General features: G+C 41.6%; 1 protein-coding gene across 1 annotated transcript in view; it reads left to right on the plus strand.

Annotated features, from left to right (window-relative positions):
* LOC132397478 (RNA exonuclease 1 homolog) overlaps nt 1–26,151 on the plus strand; it is a 71,982-nt gene that overhangs the window by 1,622 nt on the left and 44,209 nt on the right. The window contains exons 2-8 of the mRNA XM_059976308.1: nt 12,420–13,687; nt 18,097–18,186; nt 20,483–20,702; nt 23,512–23,657; nt 23,729–23,845; nt 25,240–25,363; nt 25,791–25,841. Coding sequence (XP_059832291.1) covers nt 12,420–13,687; nt 18,097–18,186; nt 20,483–20,702; nt 23,512–23,657; nt 23,729–23,845; nt 25,240–25,363; nt 25,791–25,841 — 2,016 coding nt within the window. The remainder of the gene's footprint in view (nt 1–12,419; nt 13,688–18,096; nt 18,187–20,482; nt 20,703–23,511; nt 23,658–23,728; nt 23,846–25,239; nt 25,364–25,790; nt 25,842–26,151) is intronic.

Consider the following 26,151-nt stretch of genomic DNA (forward strand, 5'->3'; position numbering starts at 1 on the left):
AACTTCACTTGCCCCATGACTGAAATGTTCCCATAATCTATGGGCTTACTTTCAAGGACTCTTGATCTCATGTTCTCGATATTTATTGATGATTTATTATTACTTTGATCTTTTTGTATTTGCACAGTTTGTTGTCTTTTGCACACTGGTTGAATGCCCAAGTTGGTCTGGTCTCTCATTGATTCTGTTAAGAATTTATTCAGTATGCCTGCAAGAAAATGTATCTCAGGATTGTATATGAGTTGATGTATCAGGGCTGGTGACAGATAGGTACTTTGAATCTTGAACTGCGGGTAAATAAAAATAAAATGCTTGAATGTTGGTGATATGTTTTGTAAGAACAAAAATGAATTGAAAGAAAAACAGAGGAGCAATGATGATGGTCTACTTAGTTTACTTTTCCTATTTTTAGTGAGACATGTGGCGTAGTGGTGCAATGACAGATGCCATTCACATACTTCTTACGTATAAACTAATAATGAACTGTGTAAAGAGACAATGCTTTATCAAACAATATATTTACAGTATTACTCATATATTACTGAAATATTGAATACACTACAATTGACATCGTATGACAGTGTAGAAAACCATAACTCCATAAAACATTGCAGAATTAGACCATTAAGCCCACCAAGACTGCCCTGCCATTTTATCATGGCTGATCCATTTCCCACTCAACCACTTTCTCCTGCCCTCTCACCATAACTTTACACACCTTGACTAATCAAGAACCTATCAACCTCCACCTTAAATACACCCAAAGACCTGGCTTGCAGAGCTGCTTCTAGCAATGAGTTCCACAGATTCACCACGCTCTGGCTAAAGAAATACCTCCTCCACTCCATTCCAATTGGATGTCCCTCTATTCTGAGACTGCGCCCTCTGGCCCAGGACTTCCTTGCCTGAGGAAACATCCTCTCCTTATCCATTCCATGTAGGCCTTTCAACATTTGATAGGTTTCAATGAGGTCCGCCCTCATTCTTCTAAATTCCAGCAAGTAAAGGCCCAAAGCCATCAATTGCTCCTCATTGTAAGTCTTTCACTTCCAGAATCATTCTTGTGAACCACTTCTGAATCCTCTCCAAAGTCAATAAGGGTCTCAAATCTGCTCTCAATACTCCAAGTGAGGCCTCACCAGTGCCTTCATTACATCCTTGCTTTTATATTCTAGTCCTCTTGAAATGAATGCTAACATTGCATTTGCCTTCCTCATGACCAAATTAACCTTCAAATTAAAAATTAACCTTCAGGGAGTCCTGGACAAAGACTCCAAGTCCTTTGCGCCTTGGAATTCAGAATTTTCTCCTTGTTCAGAAAACAGTCTATGCTATTATTCCTGCTCCCAAAGAGCATAATCATACACTTCATGACCAGACACTGTATTCCATTTGCCACTTTTTTCCCATTCTCCTAATCTGTCCCAAGTCTTTCTGCAGCCTCCCTGCTTCAACACTACCTGCCCCTCCACCTATCTTTGTATCATATGTAAACTTGGTTACAAAGCCATCAATTCCATCATCCAAATTATTGCTATACAATGTAAAGAAATGGTCTGATACAGACCGACCCTTGTAGAACACCACTAGTCACCAGCAGTCAATTAGAAAAGGCTCCCTTCATTCCCAGTTTTTGCCTCTTGCCAATCAGCCACTGCTCTATCCTATAATACCAAGGGCTTTTATCTTGTTAAGCAGCCTCATGCGTGGGACCTTGTCAAAGGCCTTCTGAAAATCCAAGTACTGTGCACAACATCCACTGATTCTCCTGTGTCTACCCTGCCTGTTATTTCCTCAGAGTTCCAATAAGTTTTCCCTTGAGGAAATCATGCTGACACTGGCTTATTTTATCATGTGCCTCCATCTATCCCCAAGCCACATCCTTAACAATTGACTCCAACGTGGTCCCAACCACTCAGATCAGACTAACTGGCTATAATTTTCTTCTGCATCCCTCCTTTCTTGAGGAGGAGTGATATTTGCAGTTTTCAAGTCCTCCAGAACGATGCCAGAATCTATTGATTCTTGGAAGGTCATTACCAATGCCACCACAATCTCTTCAGCTACCTCATCTTGTATCCTGAAGTGTCGTCCATCATGACTTATCTACCTTCCGACCTTTCAGCTGCCAAGCACCTTCTCCCTAGTAATAGCAACTGCCCTTCTGGCGTACATCTAGTGTCTTCCACAGTGAAGACTGATGCAAAATACTTTCTTTGTCCCCCATTGTTAGCTCTCCAGTGTCATTTTCCAGTGGTCTAATATCTATTCTCTTTTACTCTTTATCTGACCTCTTTGAGATTATTAGCTAGTTTACCTTAAGATATCATCTTTGCCCCATTTGTGGCTTTTTAAATTGCCTTCTGTAGGTTTTTAAAAGTTTCCCAATTCTCTTAACTTCCCACTAAATTTTGTTCTATTTTATGCCCACTCTTTTGCTTTTATGGTGGCTTTGACCTCCCTTGTCAGCCACAATTGCATCATCCTGCCTTTAGAATATTCTTTATATTTGGGATGTATCTATCCTGAGCCTTCTAAATTGCTCGCAGCATCTCTAGCCATTGATGCTTTGCTGTCATCCCTTCCAAACAACCTTGGCCAGCTCCTCTTTCATGCCTCTGTAATTCCCTTTACACCACTGTAATACTGATATATCTGACTTTACCTCCTCCCTCTCAAATTGCAGAGTGAATTTTATCATATAATGATAACTGCCTCCTAAGGATTCCTTGACCTTAAGCTCCCTAATCAAATGCCCATCATTACACAACACCCAATCTTGAATTGTCTTTCCCGTAGTGGGCTCAACCACAAGCTGCTGTAAAAAGCCTTCTCATAGGCATTCTACAAATTCTCTCTTGAGATCTAGCACACTTGATTTTCCCAATCTACCTGCATATTGCAATCTCCCATGACGATCACAACATTGCCTTTTTTTATCTCCTGTTGTAATTTGGAACCCACATCCTGGCTACTGGCTACTCCCATCAGCGTCTTTTTATTCTTGCAGTTTTTTAACTCAATCCACAAGGATATTACACTTTTCAATCCTATGTCACCTCTTTCTAAGGATTTGATTAATTTTTTTTAACATCTGAGTCCCTCCCCCACCTCTGCCTACATGCCTGTCTTTTGATACAAGGTGTATCCTTGGTTGTTAAGCTTCTAACTATGATCTTCTTTCAGCTACGACCCAGTGATGCCCACAACATCATACCCACCAATCAATCTGCTCTAAAAGATCATCTACAGTATTCCATGTACTACATATATTCAAATATAACACCTTCAGTTCCGCATCCTTCACTCTTTCTGATTTTGCCCCCTTTTACGTTGTAGCTCATCCCACTGTCTGCAATTTTGCCCTGTCATCTGCTTGTCCTTTCTGACAGTATCACTGTATCTGGTTGAAAACCAACAGCCCTATCATTTCAGTTCCCCACTCCCCCACCAAATTAGTTTAAACTTTCCCCAACAGTTCCAGCAAACCTGCCCACAAGGATATTGGTCCTCCTTGGGCTTGGTTGTAACCCGTCCTTTTTATACAGGCCATTCTTTCCCTAGAATTGATCTGAATGATTCAGAAATCTGAAACCCTGCCTCCTGTACCAGTTTCTCAGCCATGAATTCATCTGCCCCAGTCATCCTACTTTTACCCACACTGGCAAGTAGCAGAACTGACTGTTGTACTTCTTCCCTCTCTAAAATTAGATCTGAAGTTGGCAGTCTCAATAAATAGAGGAAGCAAATTAAAAACTACAGATGCTGTGAATCTGAAATGAGTGTCTCCCAACAAAGACAGTCCTGCTGTGGCTTAGCAACGGACTTCCATCATGTGGACACCAGTCATCAGCTGGCAAGCATTTTGTGCTAGACTATTACCTAACCTTTGAACATCAGAACATTGTTTTATAGAAGGTTGCTCATCTCATTACTTTTGGAAAACTTCCCGCCACAGTCACCGATGTTATGAATCCCTCAACTTCCCATGGTGTGTTTCTCCTGCCAAGTTCAAAAGTAGGACTATTGGGCAGATCTATTTTTTCTGCCTGCTCTTGCCCCATTGAATTTATTTCTACCCCTCAAATTCATTCTTCCTCCCTAATTCACTTTCTTCCTACTTAGATCCATAATACCCTGTAGCCCCTTTTAATGTTTCCAATGTTTTCCTTTTTACTTAGCCATGGCTTTCTCCTCTACCAAATGCAACAGGGACTTTGACCATTTCTCACCAATTTTCTATACTTTGCTCATTGAGTATGTCCTTCTGACAGGAGGATAGACTTACATCTGCTCCCTCACCAGCCTCCACATTTAATCCTTTTCAATTTGCACTGTCTACAACAAGATACACATTCCTTTGCTCCTCTTTCAGCATTCCATAGGGTCCATTCCCATCACAATTTCCCGGTCTGTTCTTCAGTTTCTTTCCTCACAGGGCCTTTTCCATTCAAGTGCAGGAGAGGTAAAAGCTTTAAAAAAAAGTTTATTCTTACCTCCACTTAGGGACCCAAACAGTTCTTCACTTAAAAATGTCAGGAGTATTATAGATAAGTAGGGTGAACTTAGAGCCCAGTCAGTTTGTGGAATTATGATGTTGTTGCCAGCATAGACACCAAGATGCATGAGGGGCAAGATGCTCAACATTCCTGGGTTTCATTGTTTTAGATGTAATAAAAGGAATGTTAAAAGTGGTGGAGTGGTTGCTCTACTGATAGGGAAGAATATCACAGCAGTGCTCATGGGGGAAATACTGATGGCGTTATCCACAGAAACCGTTTTGGTGGATTTTAGAAAGAAGATAGGTGCAATCAGGCCAATGGAAGTATTCTATAACCACCTCCCCCCCGCCTTCCCCCCCAGAAATAGCCAGTGAGAGGTGGAGGAACAGATATGTAGACAGATTATGAAAAGATGCAGAAATAACATCAGCTCAGAGTTGTCAGAGTAGAGGGCTTTTAAGTTTCCTAGTATTGATTGGAACTTCCTGAATGCAAAGATTAAGTTGCAGAGTTATAAAACAGATTGTGGAGAGCTGAACAAGAAGAGATAACATAATGGACCAAGTTTTGGGAATGAACCGGGTCAAGTGACAGACCTGATAAGATTAACAACTCATAATGTTTCAAGATAGTTATGAGTAAAGATAAAATTGAAACTTACATAAAGGTACTAAGTAGGGGAGGATAAATTGCAACAGAATAAAACAGGAACTAAGAGTGTTGAGAGTGTCTGCAGTTGAACAAGTGAGAGCTGCATAAATTCCTGAGCAGCTGAGGATTGGCGTGCACTGGCAAGGACAGGAATGGTCAGGCAAAAGCACCTTGAATGACCTGAGAGGTCCTAAATTTAGTCAGGATGCACACATAAGGTTTTGAAAGCTGAAGTCAGACTGAACACTTGTGGAATATAACAATAAACTTGAACTAGCATGGACAGCTTTATTCACCACAACACTGAACTGTTCCATAACCTCTGGACTCACTTTCAAGGTCTCTTCATCTCATGTTGTTGGTATTATTTCTTATTTATCTATTTATTTTTGTATTTACACAGTTTATTTTCTTTTGAACATTGATTGTTCATCTATATGTGTAGTTCTTCAGGGATTCTATTGTATTTATTTGTATCTACAGTGAATGCCCACAAGAAAATGAATCTCAGCATAGTATACAGTGAATTTCAGGGTAGTATACAGTGATTTACGTACTTGAGATAGCAAGAAAGTGTTCAAGTGGGTAATTAAGAAGGAAAAAAATGGCCATGAAATGTAGCTGGTCAAGGATAATCCAAAGGCATTGTATGCTTGTTTTAACAAAAGGAGGACAACTAAAGAGAAGGTAAGTCTACTGATAAAGGAAGGTATTTGTGTCTGGAGTCAGAGCAAGTGGCTGAGGTATTAAATGAGTACTTTGTGTTAGTATCTATTAAGGGGAAAAATTGGAGGATAGTGTAAACAAAGTGGGACATGCCAATGTACTGTGACATTGAGATTAAGGGGGAAGTAGTGCTGGGACTTCTGAAAAGCATTAACTTGGAAAAGTCCCCAGAGCTTGGTGGTATATATACCAGAATATTGAAAGAAGCAAGTGAAGAGATAGTTAAACCCTTGAATAAAATCTTGGTGTCCTCTCTTATCGACAGCAATGGGTATCCATGTGTATGAATCCGATGTTCCAGCACTGGACTCATAGCTTTCTACATCTCAATGATTCTAGTGAGCAATCAGATACTTCTAAACTGCTGTCTGTAATTCTGCTTCCACCTTTTCTGGGCTACTTGCTGTCTCGAAGTGAAAAAGGTCTAAATTTATGACCTCTAGTTTTACCTGCCTGTGGTACTGAGAAAAGCTTCTTACATTCTATCCTTGCCGATACCTCTTATAATCTTACGTATCCCTCTTAACCGCCTCTGTTCCAGGAAAAACAAACTTGGTCCCTCCATTCTCTCCTCATAATTAATATGCATCAACTCAGTCAAGATTCTGCTGAATTTCTTCTGCAACTTCTCCAGCATCATCTTTCCTGTTGTATGGTGACCAGAACTTAATATAATACTTAATCTGAAGTCGGAGTATAACCTCCCTGCTCTTGTATTCATTGCCCTGACTAATGAAGGCTAGCAGCTCAAACTGCGCCTTCCTTACTGTGCTATAGATCCTCCCCAGGTTCCAGTTCTGTGAACTGTTCTTCTCCCCAATAGTTTGGAAGTTGGAAATGCAGCTGTGTACTGAGATTCCCCACAGCAGAAGATGCCTGGAGCCCGCAGGAACTGGCAAATTTGTACCACTGGTCTCCCAAACACTCACTGTACATACATTGGTTGTTTGTAAGATGGAGAGACTATATGCCCTTGAGGATATTTGGATTTGTGTTCTACTTTGATCAATGCTCCCTAATACCCTGCTGTTAATGGTGTAAGTCCTAGCCTTATTAGTGCTCAAAAATGTATCACCTCTCATTTATTTGGATTAAACTCCAACTGTCATTTCTCAGCCCACTTCATCAACACATTGATATCATCCTGAGTTTAAGTCTGCCAACTACCCTTTGAATAACCCCATGAATCTTCCAGGTCATCTGTGAACTTACTAATCATTCTTCCCACATCCATATCATTAACACATTAACAACAAACAGTGAGAATCCAAGCACTGATTGTCGCAGGTATCTAATCACAGAACAACCTTTTATTATCATCCTGTTTCATATTACCAAACCAATTTTGGATTTAATTCATCAAGTTACCAGGCTTCTTCTTGCTACCATTTCTGGAAAAGAGGCACATCATTTATCATCTTCCAGTAATATGGGACCTTGCTTGTACTGTGAAAATTTAGAAATTTCAGTTAGAGCCCCAGCCCCTTTTCTTTTATGATGAATTCTCATCCAGCCCTGAGCTTTACCTTTAAGCTACAAAGGGAGAAAGTACTTCCCCTTTATTTATAGAGATTTAAATTAAAATTTTATTTCATCTTCCCATTTGCTGAATCCTCTAATTGCAAAGACTGGTTTCTTCATAAACACTGATGAAAATTATTCATTTTGTAATTTCACCTGTAATTTTTATCCTCCATGTGCATCTTACTCAGAGTCATAGAAAATTACAGCACAGAAACAGGCCCTTCAGCCCATCTAATATGCAATGAACTATTTAAACTGTTTAGTCCCATCGACCTGCAGCTAGACCATAGCCCTCCATACCTACCCCATTCATGTAATTATCCAAAATTCTCCTAAACCTTGATATCGAGTTTGCATGCACTACTTACACTGGCAGCTCATTCCACACTCCCATAACCCTCTGGGTGAAGAGTTTTCTCCTCATCTTCCCCCTAAACATTTCACCTTTCATCCCTTAATCCATGCCCTCTAGTTGAAGTCCCACCCAACCTCAGAAGACAAATCTGGGAGCTTCAGCAGCAGTAGCTGGGAACTTAACACCAAGGATACACATTGTTTCGAAAGGGCAGGCAGAAGAGGGGGCCTTGCTCTGTTGGTGAAAAATGAAAACAAATCATTAGAAAGAGGTAACATATTGTCACCTCAAGAAAGCATTGAATCACTGTGGGCAGAGCTAAGGAATTGGAATGCTAAAAAGACCCTGATGGGAGTTATATACAGACCCCCAAACAGTAGTAAGGCTGTGGTCTACAGATTACAGTGGGAGGCAGAAAATGCATGCCAAAAGGGCAATGTTACAATAGTGATGGGGTTTTCAATATACAGATAGATTGAGAAAATCATGTTGGTGCTGGATGCCAAGAGAGGGAGTTTCTAGAATACCTATGAGATGACTTTTTAGAGCACCTTGTGGTTGGGCCCTCTAGGGGAAAGGCAATTCTGGATTGGATGTTGTGTAATAAACCAGATTTGTTAGGGAATTTAAGGGTAAAGCATCCTTGGGAGGCTGTGAGGAGAATTCATCCTGTAGTTTGAGAGGGAGAAGATAAAGTCAGATGTATCAGTATTACAGTGGAGTAAAGTGAACAGAGGTGTGAGAGAAGAGCTGGCTGGAGTTTTTGAGGGCAGATTGGAAGAGCAATGGCTGGAATTTCTGAGGGCAATTCGGAATGTGCAGGAAGGTACATCCTGAAGATGAAGATGTATTCTCAAGGAAGGTGTGGCAATCATGGCTGTTTTCTGGAAGGCAAATGCAATGTTAATATTCATTTTGAATGTTTTTAAAAGCTTCCCAATCCTCTAACTTCCTACTAATTTTTGCTCTATTGTATACCCTCACTTTGGCTTTTATGTTGGCTTTGACTTCTCTTGTTGGCCACAGTTTCATTCTGTTGGTCACCCATCTATTTTCTTTCCATACCTACAGAATGACCGGGTATCTTGCTAAAATGCTATCTATCAGATTTTTCACATCCTGGATGCTCCACAGCAAATCTGAGTGCAACTTAACTGCTCTGTGCGGTCTGCCAGAGCTACAGCTGGACACACGTCTTGCAGGTTTAGCCACTAGGGACAACACACACAATGCTGGAGTATCTCAGCAAGTCAGGCAGCAACTATGGAAGAGATCTTTTTGGGCTGGGACCCTTCATCAGGATCAGGGACATTGGATACATCCCTGATCATCTACATCCTGAGTGAGGGGCATACCACTGACCTAGCTTCCATTTTCATTATCCAAATATCTTCCATTGAGGGGAAAAATAGTGAAGCCTTATGACAACTCACCCTCCTCACTAAAACTCAAATCCCACTGAAGCCTAACTCTTTGACCTTCAACACTAGTTCTTCCACCTTTCAGCCCCTCTTGATGCTCCCATGATATCCACCCTTTTACTGACATGCCACTGGTGCTGCATCCCAAATCACTGACACCTTTAGGCCTTATCCCTCTTATTCAGCAGTCCTTTGAATGCTGCCTGGTTGATGCCATTCCATCCTTCCTGGTGCTCTTTTAACTTCTGCCCATCCTGCTTGTGGGTAGGTTTCTTCATAAATATGTTGTAACTGTCATCCCATAACAGGAATGATTTTGCATTTGTAGTTGAGAAAGTTCATGGAATATTGGATGGGATAAACAGTTCACAGTACTCAGAAACTGCTTTGAATTTGCAAGTGAGTGAAGTAAATCCCAGGTAGACAAAGGAAGCAAGAGAAGAATCAGAAGTTCTGACTGTTTTTGTTTGTAATTCTTGGCTTCAGATGTGCTGTCAGAGGATTGGAGGGCTGCTGATGCTGTGCCAATGTTTCCAAAAGCAGATACTCCTAACAGCTTCTTCCTCTGTGCCAGATTCTGAAAAGTCTATGAATATTACCTCATTATTCCTTTAATTTTTCACTATTTATTTTAAGTAACTTTTAAGTCTTTGCTCCAAAATAATAAATTTTACATCACATCAGTGATGATGAATTTGATTTCAATTTTCCTTAACCCTCTTTGCTAAGGACTTTCCTTGGAACAGTAAATCAACTATGTAATTGTTAGAAGTGAGACATATGTGGTGACCCACTTTCCAGTGCACTTGAACCGGCTCACAAAATGGTGCGTGCCGGCAGAGAGGCCTGCTCCAGGCCTTCTTCACCAGCAAGGGCAAAAGCCCGTGCGCGGGAAGGGACTGTGAATATGCACCCCCCCATAGCATTCCCATCCGGGGAGGGCAGAAACGGGAAGGCTTAAAAGCGAGGCCGCGAAGTCTGAATAAATCTTTTACGCAACTGCAACTCACCGTCTGCGTGTCGTTATTCCAGCGCTGTGTGTAGCACACCGCTACACATAAGTGTTTAAGTAATTCAAGTGCTAATAAACATTAGGTTGTACTAAACATTAATTTGTTCAATGTGTCAGTGCTATCCTATAATGGTAACAGTATTCCTACTTTTTGACAATGCGAGCGTTACTGGCCTTGCTCCCACTCTCCACATCAGTATCACAGCTTGACCCATTTCTCAAAAGAAAATCCTTTATGATATTTCAATTTGCATTTATGGCTTCCTTTTGCAGGCTGTTCCTGAACGTCTTTGCTCTTTCTCAGCTTTGTTTGGCATACCACCTTGCTAAATAGATAATTATTTGGGCCTGCTGGTGGTATAGTGGCACCAGCATTGGATTTTGATGTGGATGGTCCTGAGTTTGAATCTGGTCAGTTCCCAATCTGGGTAACAGTAGCATCTGCAGGTAAGAAAGGCCTGGCACTTCCGTATCCTTCCTCAAAAACCCTACAGACAACCATACAGTCGCCATGATAGAGTCATAGAACATGTAAAAAAAGGCCTACAGTTACTCATTCACATGAATCTTACTTTAATCCCATTATTTTTATTCTTCCCATGTTTTAATCACCCCCCCCCCCACACACACACACACACACACACACACACACACACACAGATTCTATTACGCACCTAAACACTAGGGACAACTTAAGAAACAATTAAATTATAAGATTAGAATACAGGAAGAAACCAGACCAGGTGGAGGAAACTCATTTTAATGGATAAAGTGCAAACTCTTAAAAAACAGCGGCTAGGTCTCTGGTATTAAGAGGTAGCAGCTTTACCAGCCATTCCAACTCGTGGGCAACACAGTGCCTCTGCACAGGACCGCTGCTCTGTGGGCATTTCAGTTTCAGTCTTGCTTTGTAATAAACATTTTACTTTAGAAGGCGTAGTTCTTGGGTCAATCAGTCTAATATGGTGTGGAATCCTCTGCACAATTAGTTCTTTTATCACCGTTTGGTGCAAAGTTTCTGGGGTTGTTGGGTTACGATGGCTGCGTGTAACGTACTTTAAGGCACTGCTTTGCAGATTTACTCGTTTAAAATAGATTAGAAAATGTTTCCGCTGTGTGTGCAGTGGTGACTCGAGGAAGGACATGGCTAATCGGCAAAATGTGTTCACCATTTGGCTTTTGAAAGAATTGTTCACTAATCCCTCGCCACTTCCTTTCTGTACAACGTTCAGTACGTCGTTGTTACCGTCAAAATGAATCTATCCCCCTACTTTTTCAGACGTTGATTTCACTAATGAAACACCCAGTCTTCACTGCTACTCTAATCCCCCTTTTAAGCCCACTTAGCTTTCTGCACAAATGCGGGTACTTAGCTCCAAAGCTACCATCAATAGCGAACGCCTTCAGAATGGGTCCATCAATTGTGCTTTAAATAGTGACGATTTTGGCCGCGCCCCTTTGAGAACAAGTGGCTGAACGCAGATGGTGCGTGTTCGAGACGATCTTGGGATGTTGAACTCCAGCGGCTATTTCCGTAGGGTCTCCTGCCCTTTTCTGGGGCGCTGCCACAGAGTTTACTGTCACTTCGAACACGCCGGGAGACTCCCAACTTCAGAGGGTAAGGAGAGCAGGGAGAGGGCCGAATGACTGAGGGGGTTTAATGCCGTCGACGCTTGAGAGAGGTTGCTCTGTAGCCCCCAGGTTGAAATTAAATGCCTTTTGGATAGTTAACAGTTTGAGTTCGAACGTGACTCTTTTATTTTTGCCCCTGAGCACTGGTTTCTTGTTTCCGTGCCCCTGGTTCTGGCGTCAGACTCACAAATTAATGGAGTAATTCGGAAATTCTCTGGTTGTTTGCAGCCCACCAGACCTTCGTCTTTCTGCGGCGACATGTCGGGGGTTGAAGCACTTTACCTGAACTGGCTCGGCTTGATAGTTTATTTCCCTCTATGCCCGATTTGCTGAATTTTTCAGCAGGTTGTCTGCTATAGTCTATTTCTGTTGGTAGGCCATAGTCATAGGTCAGTATAGTGTGGGTACAAGCCTTTGGGCCAACAAGTCCATTCTATTCATGGTACCCACTCAAATAGTCCCAATTTCCTACATTTGGCCCTATCTCTCTAAGTACCACCCATCTATGTGCCAGTCCAAGTCTAGAGTAAAAGGTCTGTATTGATAATTTTTCAAGTTTTAACAATGCTTTCAAAGCTTTGCTGATGTTCCAACAGATGCATCTGCCAACATTTTGGGAAATTACCATGACCATCCAGCGTCAGCTACAACTGCCTGCACAGTACTTGAATTGGAAAAGGTCACCAAAACAATTGAGTTAATCAGGGCTGAGGAGGAGAAGCAACAACACAAATTTTTGATGTTACGTTCATGTGATTGTGGAAATTGCAGCTTGATACCGCCAATAAACAGTGAGGCAAACTCTTTTTCCTGTACTGGCAAGACATCAATAAAGTATAAACCTTTCTCTTTATATGAATGCAATTATACTGTGTATAATCCACAACCAATATATAACTGTTCAGCATCTAAGTATACAGTTAATGTTTCTGGTGAAGAGGATGCATCCCAGGACCTTGCACAGAGTAATTCCAATGATAAAATTGTTTGTTCACTTTGGAGTCAAAGTTTGGTTGAATACTGTAAACCCAGCACTGATCTAGAGTATGATCCATTGGTAAACTTCTCTTCCAGCGTGAGAAAAAGTTGTACTAAGGAAGTTATGGAGGAGAAACTGGAGTGTAAGGGAGCCATTGAACCAAGTTCTGAAATGAAGCTTTCTCTAGTGTCTGAAACAGTGAGGAACAGTCAACCTTTTGAAGCTGAGATGAGCTCTGAAGATGAACTTGTTATTGATGTACCACTCACTCCATGTTCCAAGAATCATGGGGAGATTCAGAGAAAGAGAAGTAATGACCCTGCTTTAATTTGCAAAGTTAAGCAATGCAATGTTGATGAGCCTGTTGGAGTAGTTCTGGCTTTGGACCAAGTTGTGAACCATTGTTCTAATGTTGAGTTAGAAAATAATTGCAGGGAATCGGAGCCGGAAGTCCAGAAATGCGGAAAAGCCAAAGAACGAAGTTCAATCCGTCTGAACGTTTCAGGACTGTCAAACTGCATAATGCAACAATCAGAATCTGGAATTCCACTGAAAACTGGTCATGTGGCCTCTACCAATGGGAAGAGTGTTGGATTGGAAACTGAAAATACTACTTACACTAGTAAGCTGGGGGAGAACTTGATTATTGGCCAAGCTAGTATGAAGACACAGAGCCATGTTGGCTATCTTGGTAATGAAAGCTTGAATGGAAGTCTTCAAAGTGCGAGTGATAACAGTGAAGAATCATTTTTAGGTGAGAAACTGAACCCCACAGATATGGAGGTTTTGGAATTCTCTGACTCAGACCCAATGGAAGAATGCTTGAGGATTTTTAATGAGTCCTCAAAGCAAGAAATCAAAGCAAGTACTACTGTAACTGAAGAGGTATTTATTCATATTTATTGTGCATTTGGGGATGAACAAGGAATTAAGTATATCAAGTATCAGACCAGTGTATTTCTGCTTGATTATTTGATAGTCAATGCTGTTGTAGAATTGGTTTGAAGCTAAAATAACATGGAATATAGAACATAAAACAATATGACACAGGATCAAGTGCTTTGGCCCCCAATGGTGTGCTGAGCTAATGAAATCAGTAATCACATGCCCGACTAAACTAATCCCTTCTCCCTTCATCTCTCTACACATCAGCACTGCTAAAGCTCTTGCCATTAAGTGTACTTTCTCTTTACATTTGATTTTCCAAGATGCAACACCTCTCATTTGGCCATTTTAAACTTCATCTGCCACTTCTCTGCCTGTATCTGCAACTGTTCTATATCCTGCTGTATCACTTGCCAGTCCTCTACACCATCCACAACACCACCAATCTTCATATCAACGAACTTACTAACCCATTCACCTACCTTTTCATTCATGTCATTTATATTGCAACATGCTGGAGGAACTCAGCAGGTCAGGCAGCAGCTGTGAAAACGAGCAGTGAACATTTTGGAATGAGACCCTTCATCAGGACTGAAGAGGGAGGGGGCAGGGGCTCTATAAAGAGGGTGGGAAGGAGAAAGCTGGTAGGTGCCAGGTGAAAAACCAATAAGAGGAAAGATCAGAGGTTGGGGGAGGGGATAGGCGGGAAAGGTGAAGAAGGAATGTAAGGGGAAAACACTATGGGTAGTAGAAGAAGGCAGAACCATGAGGGAGGCGATAGGCAGCTGGAGGAGGCAGAGTTAAACTGGGATGGGAGAAAGGGAGGGGGATGGAATTACTGGAAGTTGGAGAATTCAGTGTTCATGACAAGGGACTGGAGACCCAGACGGTATGTGAGCTGTTGCTCCAATGGGAATGTGAAGCAGAGTTGAAGTGGGTGGCAACCGGGAGATCCTGTCGTGGCGGATGGAGCAGAGGTGCTCGACGAAATGGTCCCCCAATCTGCGTCGGGCCACACTGGGAGCACCGGATGTAATAGATGACCCCAACAGACTCACGTGAAGTGTTGCCTCACCTGGAAGGACTGTTTGGGGCCCTAAATGGTAACAGACAGGATCTCCCAGTTGCCACCCACTTCAACTCTGCTTCACGTTCCCTTTCGGATATATAACCTCCCATATGTGACCTCCTCTACTGCCATAATGAGGCCAAACTTGGGTTGGAGGAGCAACACCTCAGCTGAAACGCTGACTGCTCGTTTCCATGGATTCCACGGTTTCCATGGATGCTGCCTGACCTGAGGAGTTCCTGTAGTGGCGTGTGCTTGTTGCTTTGACCCCAGCATCTGCAGAATATTTTGCATTTAAATATATTACAAACAAGAGATCCCAGTATGGATCCCCTCAGAATACCACGAGTCATAGATCTCTAGCTAGAATAAGTTCCATTGACCATTAATGTCGGTCTTCTAAGGACAAGTTAATTCTGCATTCAAACAGCCAAATCACCATGGATCTCATGCATCTTGCTCAGTTGAACGAGCAGCTGATAAGGACCTTGTCAAATGCTTTATGAAAATCCAGGAAGACAACATCCATAGCTCTTTCATCAATCACCTTTATTAGTAAAGATGATCGATGAAAGGTATGACATGTCTGACATAAAGTCATGTTGATTTGGTTTTACATCAACTGTATTTTTTTCTGTAGATGCTGCCTGACCTGGTTGCTCCAGTATTTTGTGTGTGTGGCTGATTTTCCTAAATTAAGTGATGATTTTCCAAATGTTGATAAATCCTATTCCTAAGAATCCTTTCCAGTAACTTCCCTACGAATGACTCAAGACTCACTGATCTATTGTTTCCAGGATTGTCCCTGTTTCCTTTCTTTAATTTTGGAATAGTAGTCACTTGCCACGTCCTCCAGGACCTCACCTGCTGCCAGAGGGGACCTGAAGGTCTTGATCAAGGCCCCAGCGATCTCTTCTTTCACCTTTCTGAACCTGAGGTATATTCCAACAAGCACTGGGAACCAATCCATCTTAATATTCTTTAAAAGACTCCACACCATCTCTTTTATCTTGAAATGCCCGAGCAAATTAGCATGTCCACACTGATCTCACTATCCTCAATGCCTTTCTCTTGGGTAACCACTGCAGCAAAGTACTCATTTGGAACCTCACTCTCATCCTCCATCTTCAAGACATGCTGCCTCTTTTTATTTTCCCTGGCCAGGTCCTACTCACTCACTATTTATCCTCCTGCTCTGGGTCTATGTATAGAATGTCTTGGGATTTTCTTTAATACTATTTGCCAATGACTTTTCATGGCCTCTCCCTGGTAAACGGGTATAATAGAGGTTGATAGGATATGAAAGGTTACAGGGGGAAGAGAGAAGAATGGGGTTGAGAGGGAATAATAAATCAACCATGATTGATGGAACAAACTTGATGGGCCTAATGATCCAATTCTACTCCTGCAGTCTGCTCTTTCTGGGTTTCTTAATTCATTTCTTGTTCTTTCTGGCTTCTGCATAATCATCGTGGGTTCTGTTTTCTAAACCTTGCATAATTTTTCCTTTTTCTCCTTGACTAAGTTTAATGCTCCTCTTTGTATCTAAAATTCCCTGACCTTTCTTACTGGAACACATCTGTCCTATGCCAATGTGCTTGGTCTTTCAACAGTCTGCATGTGTCAGATGTGAACTTGCCCAAAAAATAGCCGAACTGATTAACGTACCTGCTGAATGCTCTCATAGTTTGCCTTGCTTTAATTTGGTATTTAGTAGTTGAATGTGACATCAGATGTACATGACAGTGTCACCATGTCTGGTTCTGTATTGTGCTGCTTTGTCAGTTGTGGTTCAGTGATTATCCACTGCATTTTTTTTTGTTGTGTATCTGTGACTATTGAGCTGTACTTCAAAATAAACGTATGATCCAGGCTGATGCCCCAGTGGAGTGCAGTCCTACTGGAACCATTTAATATCCTGTTTTACTGCAATATTTATACTTATAACAATTGGCAATAAAGCAGCTCAAAGCTTTTAAAAGTTTCAACTTTACTTTAAAGGGAATCCTGCAAATACTCAGCTGGTTGTGCAGCTTCTGTGGAGGGACAAAATGGTAATACTTCATGCTGAGGACTCTGAATTGTTCAGCCTGAAGTATTAACTCTGTTTCTCTCCATAGGTGCTGTTGAACTGCAAGCCACTTTGGAATGTCCTGTGATTGAAAGGCAATTATTTGCTGAACACCAGGGCGTTAATGAAATATTGGTGAAAATAAATTGATAGCCACCTACTTGAGTGGAATTTCACTTTGAAGCTGTCTTACACTTTTTTACTTTTATGTCTGTCTGCTCTCCGTTGCTGAAAGGCTTCTCAGAAGGTGGAACACGGGCCACAACTGTTGGCAAGCTCGATTATATTCCTCATCGCCTCCTTCACCCGACCCATTTGCCCTCAAATCGAGTCAGAGGCACCAAAATGCATGTGGTGAATTGGTGCACATCTCCACACCAAGAAACCAATCTTCTTTACTTGTATTTGCTCTTCCGTAATCCAAAGATGTGGGTTGTACCTCCATGAGGTGCGATCACCTCTCTGAAGCTCTTAAAGTGTAGATAGTTGGGGATCCAGCATGAGGGGTTTAAGGAACTAGATAGTGCAGGGCCTTCCTGTGGCCATTCCGGTCAGCAGTGTATACCCCTTTAGATACTGTTGGGGTGTGGGTGGTGGTAACTTTTCTGGGCACAGTAGCAGTAGCCAGGTTGATGGTACTGTGACGCCCTGTGAAGCTCGCTGGGTAAAGCAAAAGTCAGGCAGAGTTGAATTGAAAGGATACTCTAATGAAGAGGGCAGGCAGGAGATTTTGTGGCTGCAATAGAGATTCCAGAATCGTATTTTGCTTCCTCGGTTTCAGGTTAAAGAATGTCTTTGAGCAGCTGCAGAACATTCTCAAGGGGAAGGTTGAGCAGCTAGGGATGTGGTGCATGTTGGTATCAATGACATGAGTGGACAGAGGGGTGAGGTCCTGTGCAATGAGTATGGGGAATTGGGAGAGGACCCAAAAAGCAGTATGTTAAAGCTAGCATTCTGTCCCAGTGGCTGAATTGGTGGTCTGGGGGCAGGGTTTCAAGTTATTGGATCATTGTGATCTAGAGTAGGGATGAGCTGTGTGAGAGAGACTGATTGCGCCTGAACTGGAGAATCAGGAGGGGGCTAATCAGCCCCTCAAGCTAGCTCTGCTATTTACAGATATGACGAAGCTATTTCTCAGCGTTGTTTGCCTTTTCTATATTTATTACACCTTTTTATTTTATGTTGCTCAAATATTTTTGTCCTCATGCTCTGTTATGAAGATGTAATATGTTGGGTGCTTAGTGTTTTTGATATGTTTATCTCCTCTAGAGTTCAGTTAAGGACATACAATTATCTGTGAATGCAGCAAGTGCTCCCACAAAGCAAAAGAAGAGGATTGCTCACGTTGCAAAATTTAAGGTAGATTTTGAGAGTACTGTAGTTAATATTGAAAAAATTTAGAGGGTTAAACTAGTTGAATTGATAAAGTCTATTCTGAAAGCAAAATGTACATATGATTAGATAAAATCTCATTGGAATGAGTTATAAATGTACATATAACTTTTCAATTTAAGCACATTTAGCAAAAGTTTATTAACTTGTGTTGTCATTGAAGTGTGTGCTGTGGAATTTCAAAAGATCCTTTTTTTAAAAGGATTTGGGAGGAGATTAAGAAGCACTGCTTCAAGGTCTGGAAAAACTAATGATTAACTCCCAGTGCAAATACTGGTGAATGGGGAAATAGGAAGGTAGTTGCAGTTGAGTATGTGGCTGGAGAAATGTCATAGGAAAATGAGGTTTAGGTTCCGGGGCACTGGGACTCCTCCTGGGAGCAGTTGGATAGCTCAGACTCTCAGATAGCCGAGAAACTATTTTGTTCGTGGTCTAAACTTGAATGCCAGAGAGGATGGGAAATGGTAAATATTTTGCATGGCGAATCCAGAATCTAAGAATGTAATTCAGGAAATTGAGGTTTTAAAGCAGAGTGAAGTATTGTTAGAAATTTGACTGTAAAGAAATATGGTTGTGCATAATGTTATACCAAACGATGGTGGTGAGGTTTCAGATCAATCAGGCAGTAGGTGACAATGGTATTTATGAAACAATCACACTGCCAGAAATGATGATGTGTTTGAAGGACATCACATCAAATGAGATTTAATGGCATCTACTGTATATTTTGTGCTATTGATATTCCTGTTTGATGAAACAGAATATTTGTGTAAGACTATAGGATGAAGGAACAGAATTTGGCCATTTGGACCATGAGTCTGCTCCACCACTTCACTATGGCTGATCCATTTCCTTCTCAACTCCATTCTCCTGCTTTCTCTCTATAACCTTTGAAACCCTGATTGATCAAGAACTTATCAACCTCTGCCTTAAATACACAAATGACCTAACCTCCACAGTCGCCTGTGGCAATAAATTCCACACATTCACCATACACTGGCTAAAGAAATTCCTGCTTGTCTCTGTTCTAAATGGATGACCTTCTATTCTGAGGCTGTGTCCTCTGTTCCTAGATTTTCCCACTATGAGGAACATCATCTCCACATTCACTCTATCTATGCCTTTCAATATTTGCTAGGTTTCAATGAGATGCCCCCTCATTCTTCTAAATTCCAGTGAGTGAAGTCCTAGAGGCATCAATCACACTTCATATGAGGTCTGTCTTTACCAGAATCATTTTTGTGAACCTCTTTTGAACCCTCTCCAATGTCAGCACATCCTTTCATAGATAAGGGGTCCAAAACTACTTATAATAATCAAAGTGAGGCCTCACCTGTGCCTTATTAAACCTCAGCTTTATATTGTTGCTTTTATATTCCGGTCCCCTCAAAATGAATGCTAACATTGCATTTGCTTTCCTCTCCAGCCACTCAACCTGCAAATTAACCTTTAGGGAATTCAAACAACACACACAAAATGCTGGTGGAACGCAGCAGGCCAGGCAGCATCTATAGGAGAAGCACTGTCAATGTTTCGGGCCGAGACCCTTTGTCAGGACTAACTGAAAGGAGAGATACTGAAGGATTTGAAAGTAGTGGGGGGAGGGGGAAATGCAATTAGTCAGTCCTGACTCTTAGTTAAATGCAGTTTAACCTAATTAGTTAAATGCAGTTAGTCCTGATGAAGGGCATGACCATACACTTCCCGGCACTGTATTTCATTTATCATTTCTTTGCCCACTCTCTGAATACAAGTCCTTCTGCATCTTCCCTGCTTCCTGAACACCACCTGCTCCTCCACCTATCTTTGTATCATCCACAAACTGGGCCACAAAGCCATCAATTTCATCATCCAAATCATTGACATAAAATGTAAAAAGAACCTGTTTGAAAACTGAGCTCTGTGAACACCACTATTCACTGGCAGTCAATCTGAAAAGTCTTCCTTTATTCCTACACTTTGCCTCCTGTCAGTCGGTCAATGCCCTATCTATGCTAGTATCTTTCCCACAATACCATGGGTTTTGATCTTGCTAAGCAGTCTTATTTTTGACACCTTGTGAAAGGCCTTCTGAAAGTCCAAGTACATAACATCCATTAATTCTCCTTTGTGTGTCCTGTTGTTATTTCCTCAAAGAATTCCGCACATTTGTCAAGCAAGATGCTCCCTTAAGGAAACCAGTTGACTTTGACATCTGTTTTATTTAAGATGATGAAGTGTCATTGTTAAAATAGATTTTTAAGAGGCAGTTTTGTTTTAAAAGGACAGATCAAGTTTTAACCGAGTAATTATTCCACACATACCACCGGCATCAAAGCTGAAGTGTCACAGTCGAATTAAGGTGATCCAACAGCAGGCTGTACAGATAATGGCCAATGTTAAAGGTGGCCAGGCTTACAAAGCAACAGTGTCTGATTGTCTGGCTCAAAAGAAGCTACTTGTGCAAAATTCAAAGCTTCAGTATGGCAGCAATGTGGAAACAGGTAATTCTTTAAGACTAGTTTTTGGTGATCATCCAGGTGGTTGGTGCTTTTGTTCTGAGGTCTTTCAAGTTGAGACCTATTTCCTGTCCTTGGAATATATCCATGTATAACATTCATGGGATCTTGAGATATAGGAGCAGAATTAGGCCATTCGACATAGTGTATTGAGACTGCTCTGGCATTCTATTATTATCAATTTATTATTCCTCTGAACCCCATTCTTCTGCTTTCTCCCCACAACCTTTTATGCCCTGACTAATCAACCTCCTCTTTAAGTATACCCAATGATTTGGTCTCCACAGCCATCTGTGATAATCAATTCCACAGATTCACCACACTCTGGCTAAAGAAATTTCTCCTTGAAAGGGAAGTCCTTGTATTCCGAGGCTGTGCCCTCTAGTCCTAGACACCACTGCTGTAGCAAACATTCTCTATACGTCCACTCTGTCTATTCACTGGTTTCAATGAGATTCTTTCTTCCTTCCCCCCCCCCCCCCCATTCTTCTAAATTCTAGGGAGTCAGACCCAGAGCCATCAAATGCTCCTCATACATTAACCATTTCACCGCTGGGGTCATTCTTGTGAACCTCCACTGGACCCTCTAATGTCAACATATCCTTTCTTAGACATGGAGACCAGAACTTCTCACAATATTCTAAATGTGATCTGTCCAATGTCTAAAAGCCCAAAGATTACATCCTTACTTTTATATTCTAGTCCTCTTTAAATGAATGTTAACATTACATTTGCCTTCCTTACTGCTTACTCAACCTGCAAGTTAATATTCACCAATTCTGCTCCTTTGATTTCTGAATTTTCTCCCCGTTTAGGAAATTGTCTATGCCTTTATTCTTCGTACCGAAGTGTTTGATGATGCACTTCCCTACATTGTATTCCATTTGTTACTTCTTTACCCATTCTCTTAATCTGTCCAGATCCTTCTGCTGATGCCTTGTTTACTCAACACTACCTGCCCCTCCAATTACATTTGATTAATCTGCAAACTTGGTCACAAAACCATTGATTCTGTCATTCGGATCATTGGTGAAGCTAACTTGTTGATGTAATTAGCCTATCTTTAATCCCTTGGCCATAAATTTTGAGACGTGTGTGATGATACTTTGCACAATCTGAGATTGCTTTCATTTGCTCATTTTCACAGTGTGAGGGCGCATGACAATATTGAACTTTAATTCTTCCCTGCTCCCTGTTTAGAAAAGTCTACAGCTTTGGTAGAAAGAATAGAGTGCATGACCCATATATACATACCACAATCAGAAGTCTCAGCATTGATCCTGGAAGGAAATCCACGGGACTGCCAAGAATAGCAGCCTCCCACCCCATTCAGTCTTCTATGTTCAAGCCAGTTCTGAATCCAAACTGCATTCCTAATCACCTACTTGAACACTTTTCTACTATCTTCATATTCCACAAGGGCCCAGTCTGGTTTTAGCTTCCTGGGCCCTCCATGTGCTTTCTTTTATTTCCTGCTTAAATTTAGGACCTCTCAGGTCATCCACGGTTCCCTTATTATGACCATCATGAACTCTGATTAGCTGGTATTTAAACAACTCCCACATGTCAGATGTGGACTTGTCTGATGGCAACTTCTCCCATTTAACATCCCTTAGCTCCTATCTTGTTAAAACTTGCCCTCCCCAACTTAATACCTTCCCACAAGATCTAATGTTATCTTTACTCATAATTATTGTAAAACATAATGATTTATTTTTTACCGTTCCCAAAATCCTGACCCAATATCATTTACGGCCTGGTACATTTCCCAGAACCAGGTCCAGTTTGTTTTCTTCACTTGTTGGACTCTCCACATACTGTTTTGAAGAACCCCTCTTGGATGTACGAAATGAGTCTTGCCCCATTTAAGCCATTTATATCAAGGAAGTTCCAGTCATTAGCAGAGAAGCTAAAGTTACCCACCTGTTATTCCTGCATCTTTGCATACTCTGTTTGCAATGTCCATTCCACCATCTCTTGGTGGCTAGTATCCTGTAATCTCATCCCATCAGTGGAATGGCTCCTATTTCTGAGCTGCACCCAGGTTGCCCAGCACTGTGTCCTTTCTGAGCATGGCTGTGACTTTTCCCTTTTCTGTGGTGCAACCCTTCCACCTCTTTTACCTCCCCACCCCACTTTTCTATCATGTCTCAAGCAAAAAAAAGCAGGAAATTAGAGCAGCCACTTTTGTCCCTCATGCAACTAATAGGCATCTGTTAGTCTCGAAAGACCATAGATTTGCGCATTGGGAAGTTTCCAGGGCGCAGGCCTGGGCAGGGTTGTATGGGAGACGGGCAGTTGCCCATGCTGCAAGTCTCTCCTCTCCATGCCACTGATGTTGTCCAAGGGAAGGGCAAGGGCAGATACAGTTTGGCACCGGTGTCATTGCAGAGCAATGTATGGTTAAGTGCCTTGCTCAAGGACACAACACGCTGCCTTAGCTGAGGCTTGAGCTAGTGACCTTCAAATCACTAGACCAATGCCTTAACCGCTTGGCCACATGCCAACCTCATGTATCTAACTATCCAACATTTAAATTCCATAGACTAATCTATGCTCCAAGTTCATCCTCATTATCCATAACACTACTTGCATCAAAATAAATATCTTAGCTGATCAGTCCTAGCCTGTTTAGTATCCCATTTGTAGCTGTCCTTCCACTCTTATTTGTGATCCCAAACCCTGCTGCTTCTTGCCCTGAAGCTGTGGTTTCCATTCCCTTTCCTCTCTGGTTTAAATCTGTCATTGAAGATTAGTACTTCTTAACATTTATCATTAACTCTGAGTCCTTCAGTTTTCAGGGATTCGTTCAGGAAGGTCCCAGGCACTTCTTGTAACTCTGGAGGTAATGTGCCACTGACGGGAAAGACCTTGGATGGTGCATCAAAAGCTGAACGTGACACTTTACTGGGTCCGGCTGCACCAGTCCCAGATACACAGGTATGCAGACCGATCTGTTTTCCTTGAACATTTATTCAGTTCTGTGCTCAAGGTAGTTCTCTCTTTCATAGAGAAAAAATGCAAAGCGGGGTCCGAAAGTCTCCAAAAATATCCGCAAGCGATACCTTGGCTTCTTTATTGAAGAGTTTCTGAAGACCTCTTCATCTCGTCAGGAAGCAGTCAGTAAGGTTAGTATGGAAATGGGAGTTTTCAGAATTCAGCTTATTATTGAATTTACCTTTTTGAATAACCTGAAATGTCCCCTTCCCCCAGAATGAATTGGTTCAACACATCTTTGGGATTTATAAGAAAGTGCTTAGTGACCACAGAGCCTCTGTTTAAAAGCAAAACTGCAGATTCTGTTTGTGGTGAACTACATATACCTGTCTGGGCACGCTCCCCCGCTGACTGCTCCTGTGGCCCCTCCCACTGACCGTGGCTCCTCCCACAGACCCCGGTATAAAGGCGATTGAGGTCTGAGCCCTGTCCTCAGTCTCCAGGATGCAGCATGGTGGTCAATTGCTGCTTGTTTTTTCTTCCAGTCAATTAAAGCCAATATCTCGCCTCACGTCTCAGAGAGTTATTGATGGTACATCACTGTTACTTGAAATAAAACCAAAAACCAGCAATATTCAGTAGGTCGCTCAGCATTTAAAAAGAGTGGACTTTATATCTGTTGATGCTTCAGTCAACAGACAATTTATAAAGGCTATTGTTGGATCTTATGACCTGAACATGCAGGTAAAATTATCTTTTAAGGTACTTGTGTACCTCAGTACTAATAGTTTTGTGGACTATATGTGCAAGGGCAAAATCTGGGTGTCCCTGTTACCTTTATGCAGGTGGTAAATCCTCTCTTATGGAAGTTGAGGTGAAACTACATAATTCTGTTTGTTAAATGAAAAGCAAAAATGGTTGGAAATGGCTTCTTAGCAGGTTGAGAAGCATCTGTGGAGAGACGAAAGGGTTTACTTTTCTAATTGAAGACTTTGTCAGTTCTGTTGCCTGTTTCTCTCTGCAGATTTTCCTGGACCTACTGCATGCTTTTGGCATTTTCAATTTTTATTCTGTTTGTAAATTTGGTAGAGCTTAAATACCAATTAGGATAAACGTAGACATTGCTTGTGATGTCCATGTTGTCTTAAGTAAATTTGTTGGGCGGTTGAATTACTATCATTGCTGCATCATAGCTGCAGAGATCCTAATCTTGGGTGCTACTTATATTGAATTTGCATGTTTTCCCTGTGACTGTAGGCTTCTGGGTGCACCACTTCTTTCACATGCCAACCATGGGCTAGTAAGTTAATTGACAACATTAACTTCTCCCTAGTATAGGGAAGGGTTGATGGAATGTGGGGAGAAAGTATAGCATTAGTTATTAGTTTAGATGTTTGCTTGATGGTCAGTACAGGTGAGTTGGGTGGGAGGGCCTGTTTCCTGGTGCTGAGCCTAATGCTATCTGATTGGCATTGCTGGTACTTCAGTGTCTTCACAGTACAGTTGCTTTGGCTATCGGCTGCAATATGCTACAACAAATTAACCAACTTTTGTTGATTGTCATTCTTTGGCTTACTGATTTCAGGCCGTGTCTGAGGAAAAGACCATCTTTGACCACAGCACAGGCAGGTTCATGTATCTGAATATAGCTGTGCACACTTTGAAGATGCTTCGCAATGTTCCAAATCATGAATCCGTCCTTTCCTATGGTATGTCTCCACAGCAAGGGCTCGGAAATGAAACTTATGGGTGTATGAGCGCTGATAACCGTTGAAGGGAATGTGCTCATTGTTCCTTTCAGTAATACTTTGTCATGTGTCAGCAATGTGGTCCAAGCTCCTTTTTTAAACATTAGAGTAAATGCTACCAGTATTACCAATATTCGATCCTATTGGCTGTAAAATTGTAGCTTTATATTTGAAAGCTGACACTTGGCAATCTAGTACTACAGAATGTGTATTATTGTAGTAATTTATTGAAGAGAATCTGCTTGGTTCAGTTCCATGAAGTCCTTATTTTTATTTATTCTATTTTTGGGGTCACCATGAAATAGCTACTCACAAAAACGTAACTACCACAGTGAGGAAACATTGATGACGTCTGTATTTGTCTAATTGGATTTGGGTTTGTTTCAAGGTCAGCACTCTGTGAAAAGGAATAGACCGTCTTCGGGAACAATTTTAGAAGGTGAGTGCACCATGTCTGGTTGGAGGGAAATACCAGGCTGTAAGACAGAGTATAATAATAGACCTTTCAGCCCATCAAGTCTGCTCCGCCATTTGTTCATGACTGATCCATTTTCCCCTCAACCCCATTTTCCTGCCTTTCACACCTTTCACACCCTGACTTGTCAGGAACCTATCAGCCTCTGCTTGAAATACACCCAATGAACTAGCTTCCACAGCTGCCTATGACAGTGAATTCCACAGATTCACCACCCACTGTCTTCTCCATTCTAAATGGACATCCCCTCTTTTGAGTTCGTGCCCTCTCATTT

The sequence above is a fragment of the Hypanus sabinus genome, chromosome 7, assembly GCF_030144855.1.
Source record: "Hypanus sabinus isolate sHypSab1 chromosome 7, sHypSab1.hap1, whole genome shotgun sequence".
Taxonomy (NCBI): Eukaryota; Metazoa; Chordata; class Chondrichthyes; order Myliobatiformes; family Dasyatidae; genus Hypanus; species Hypanus sabinus.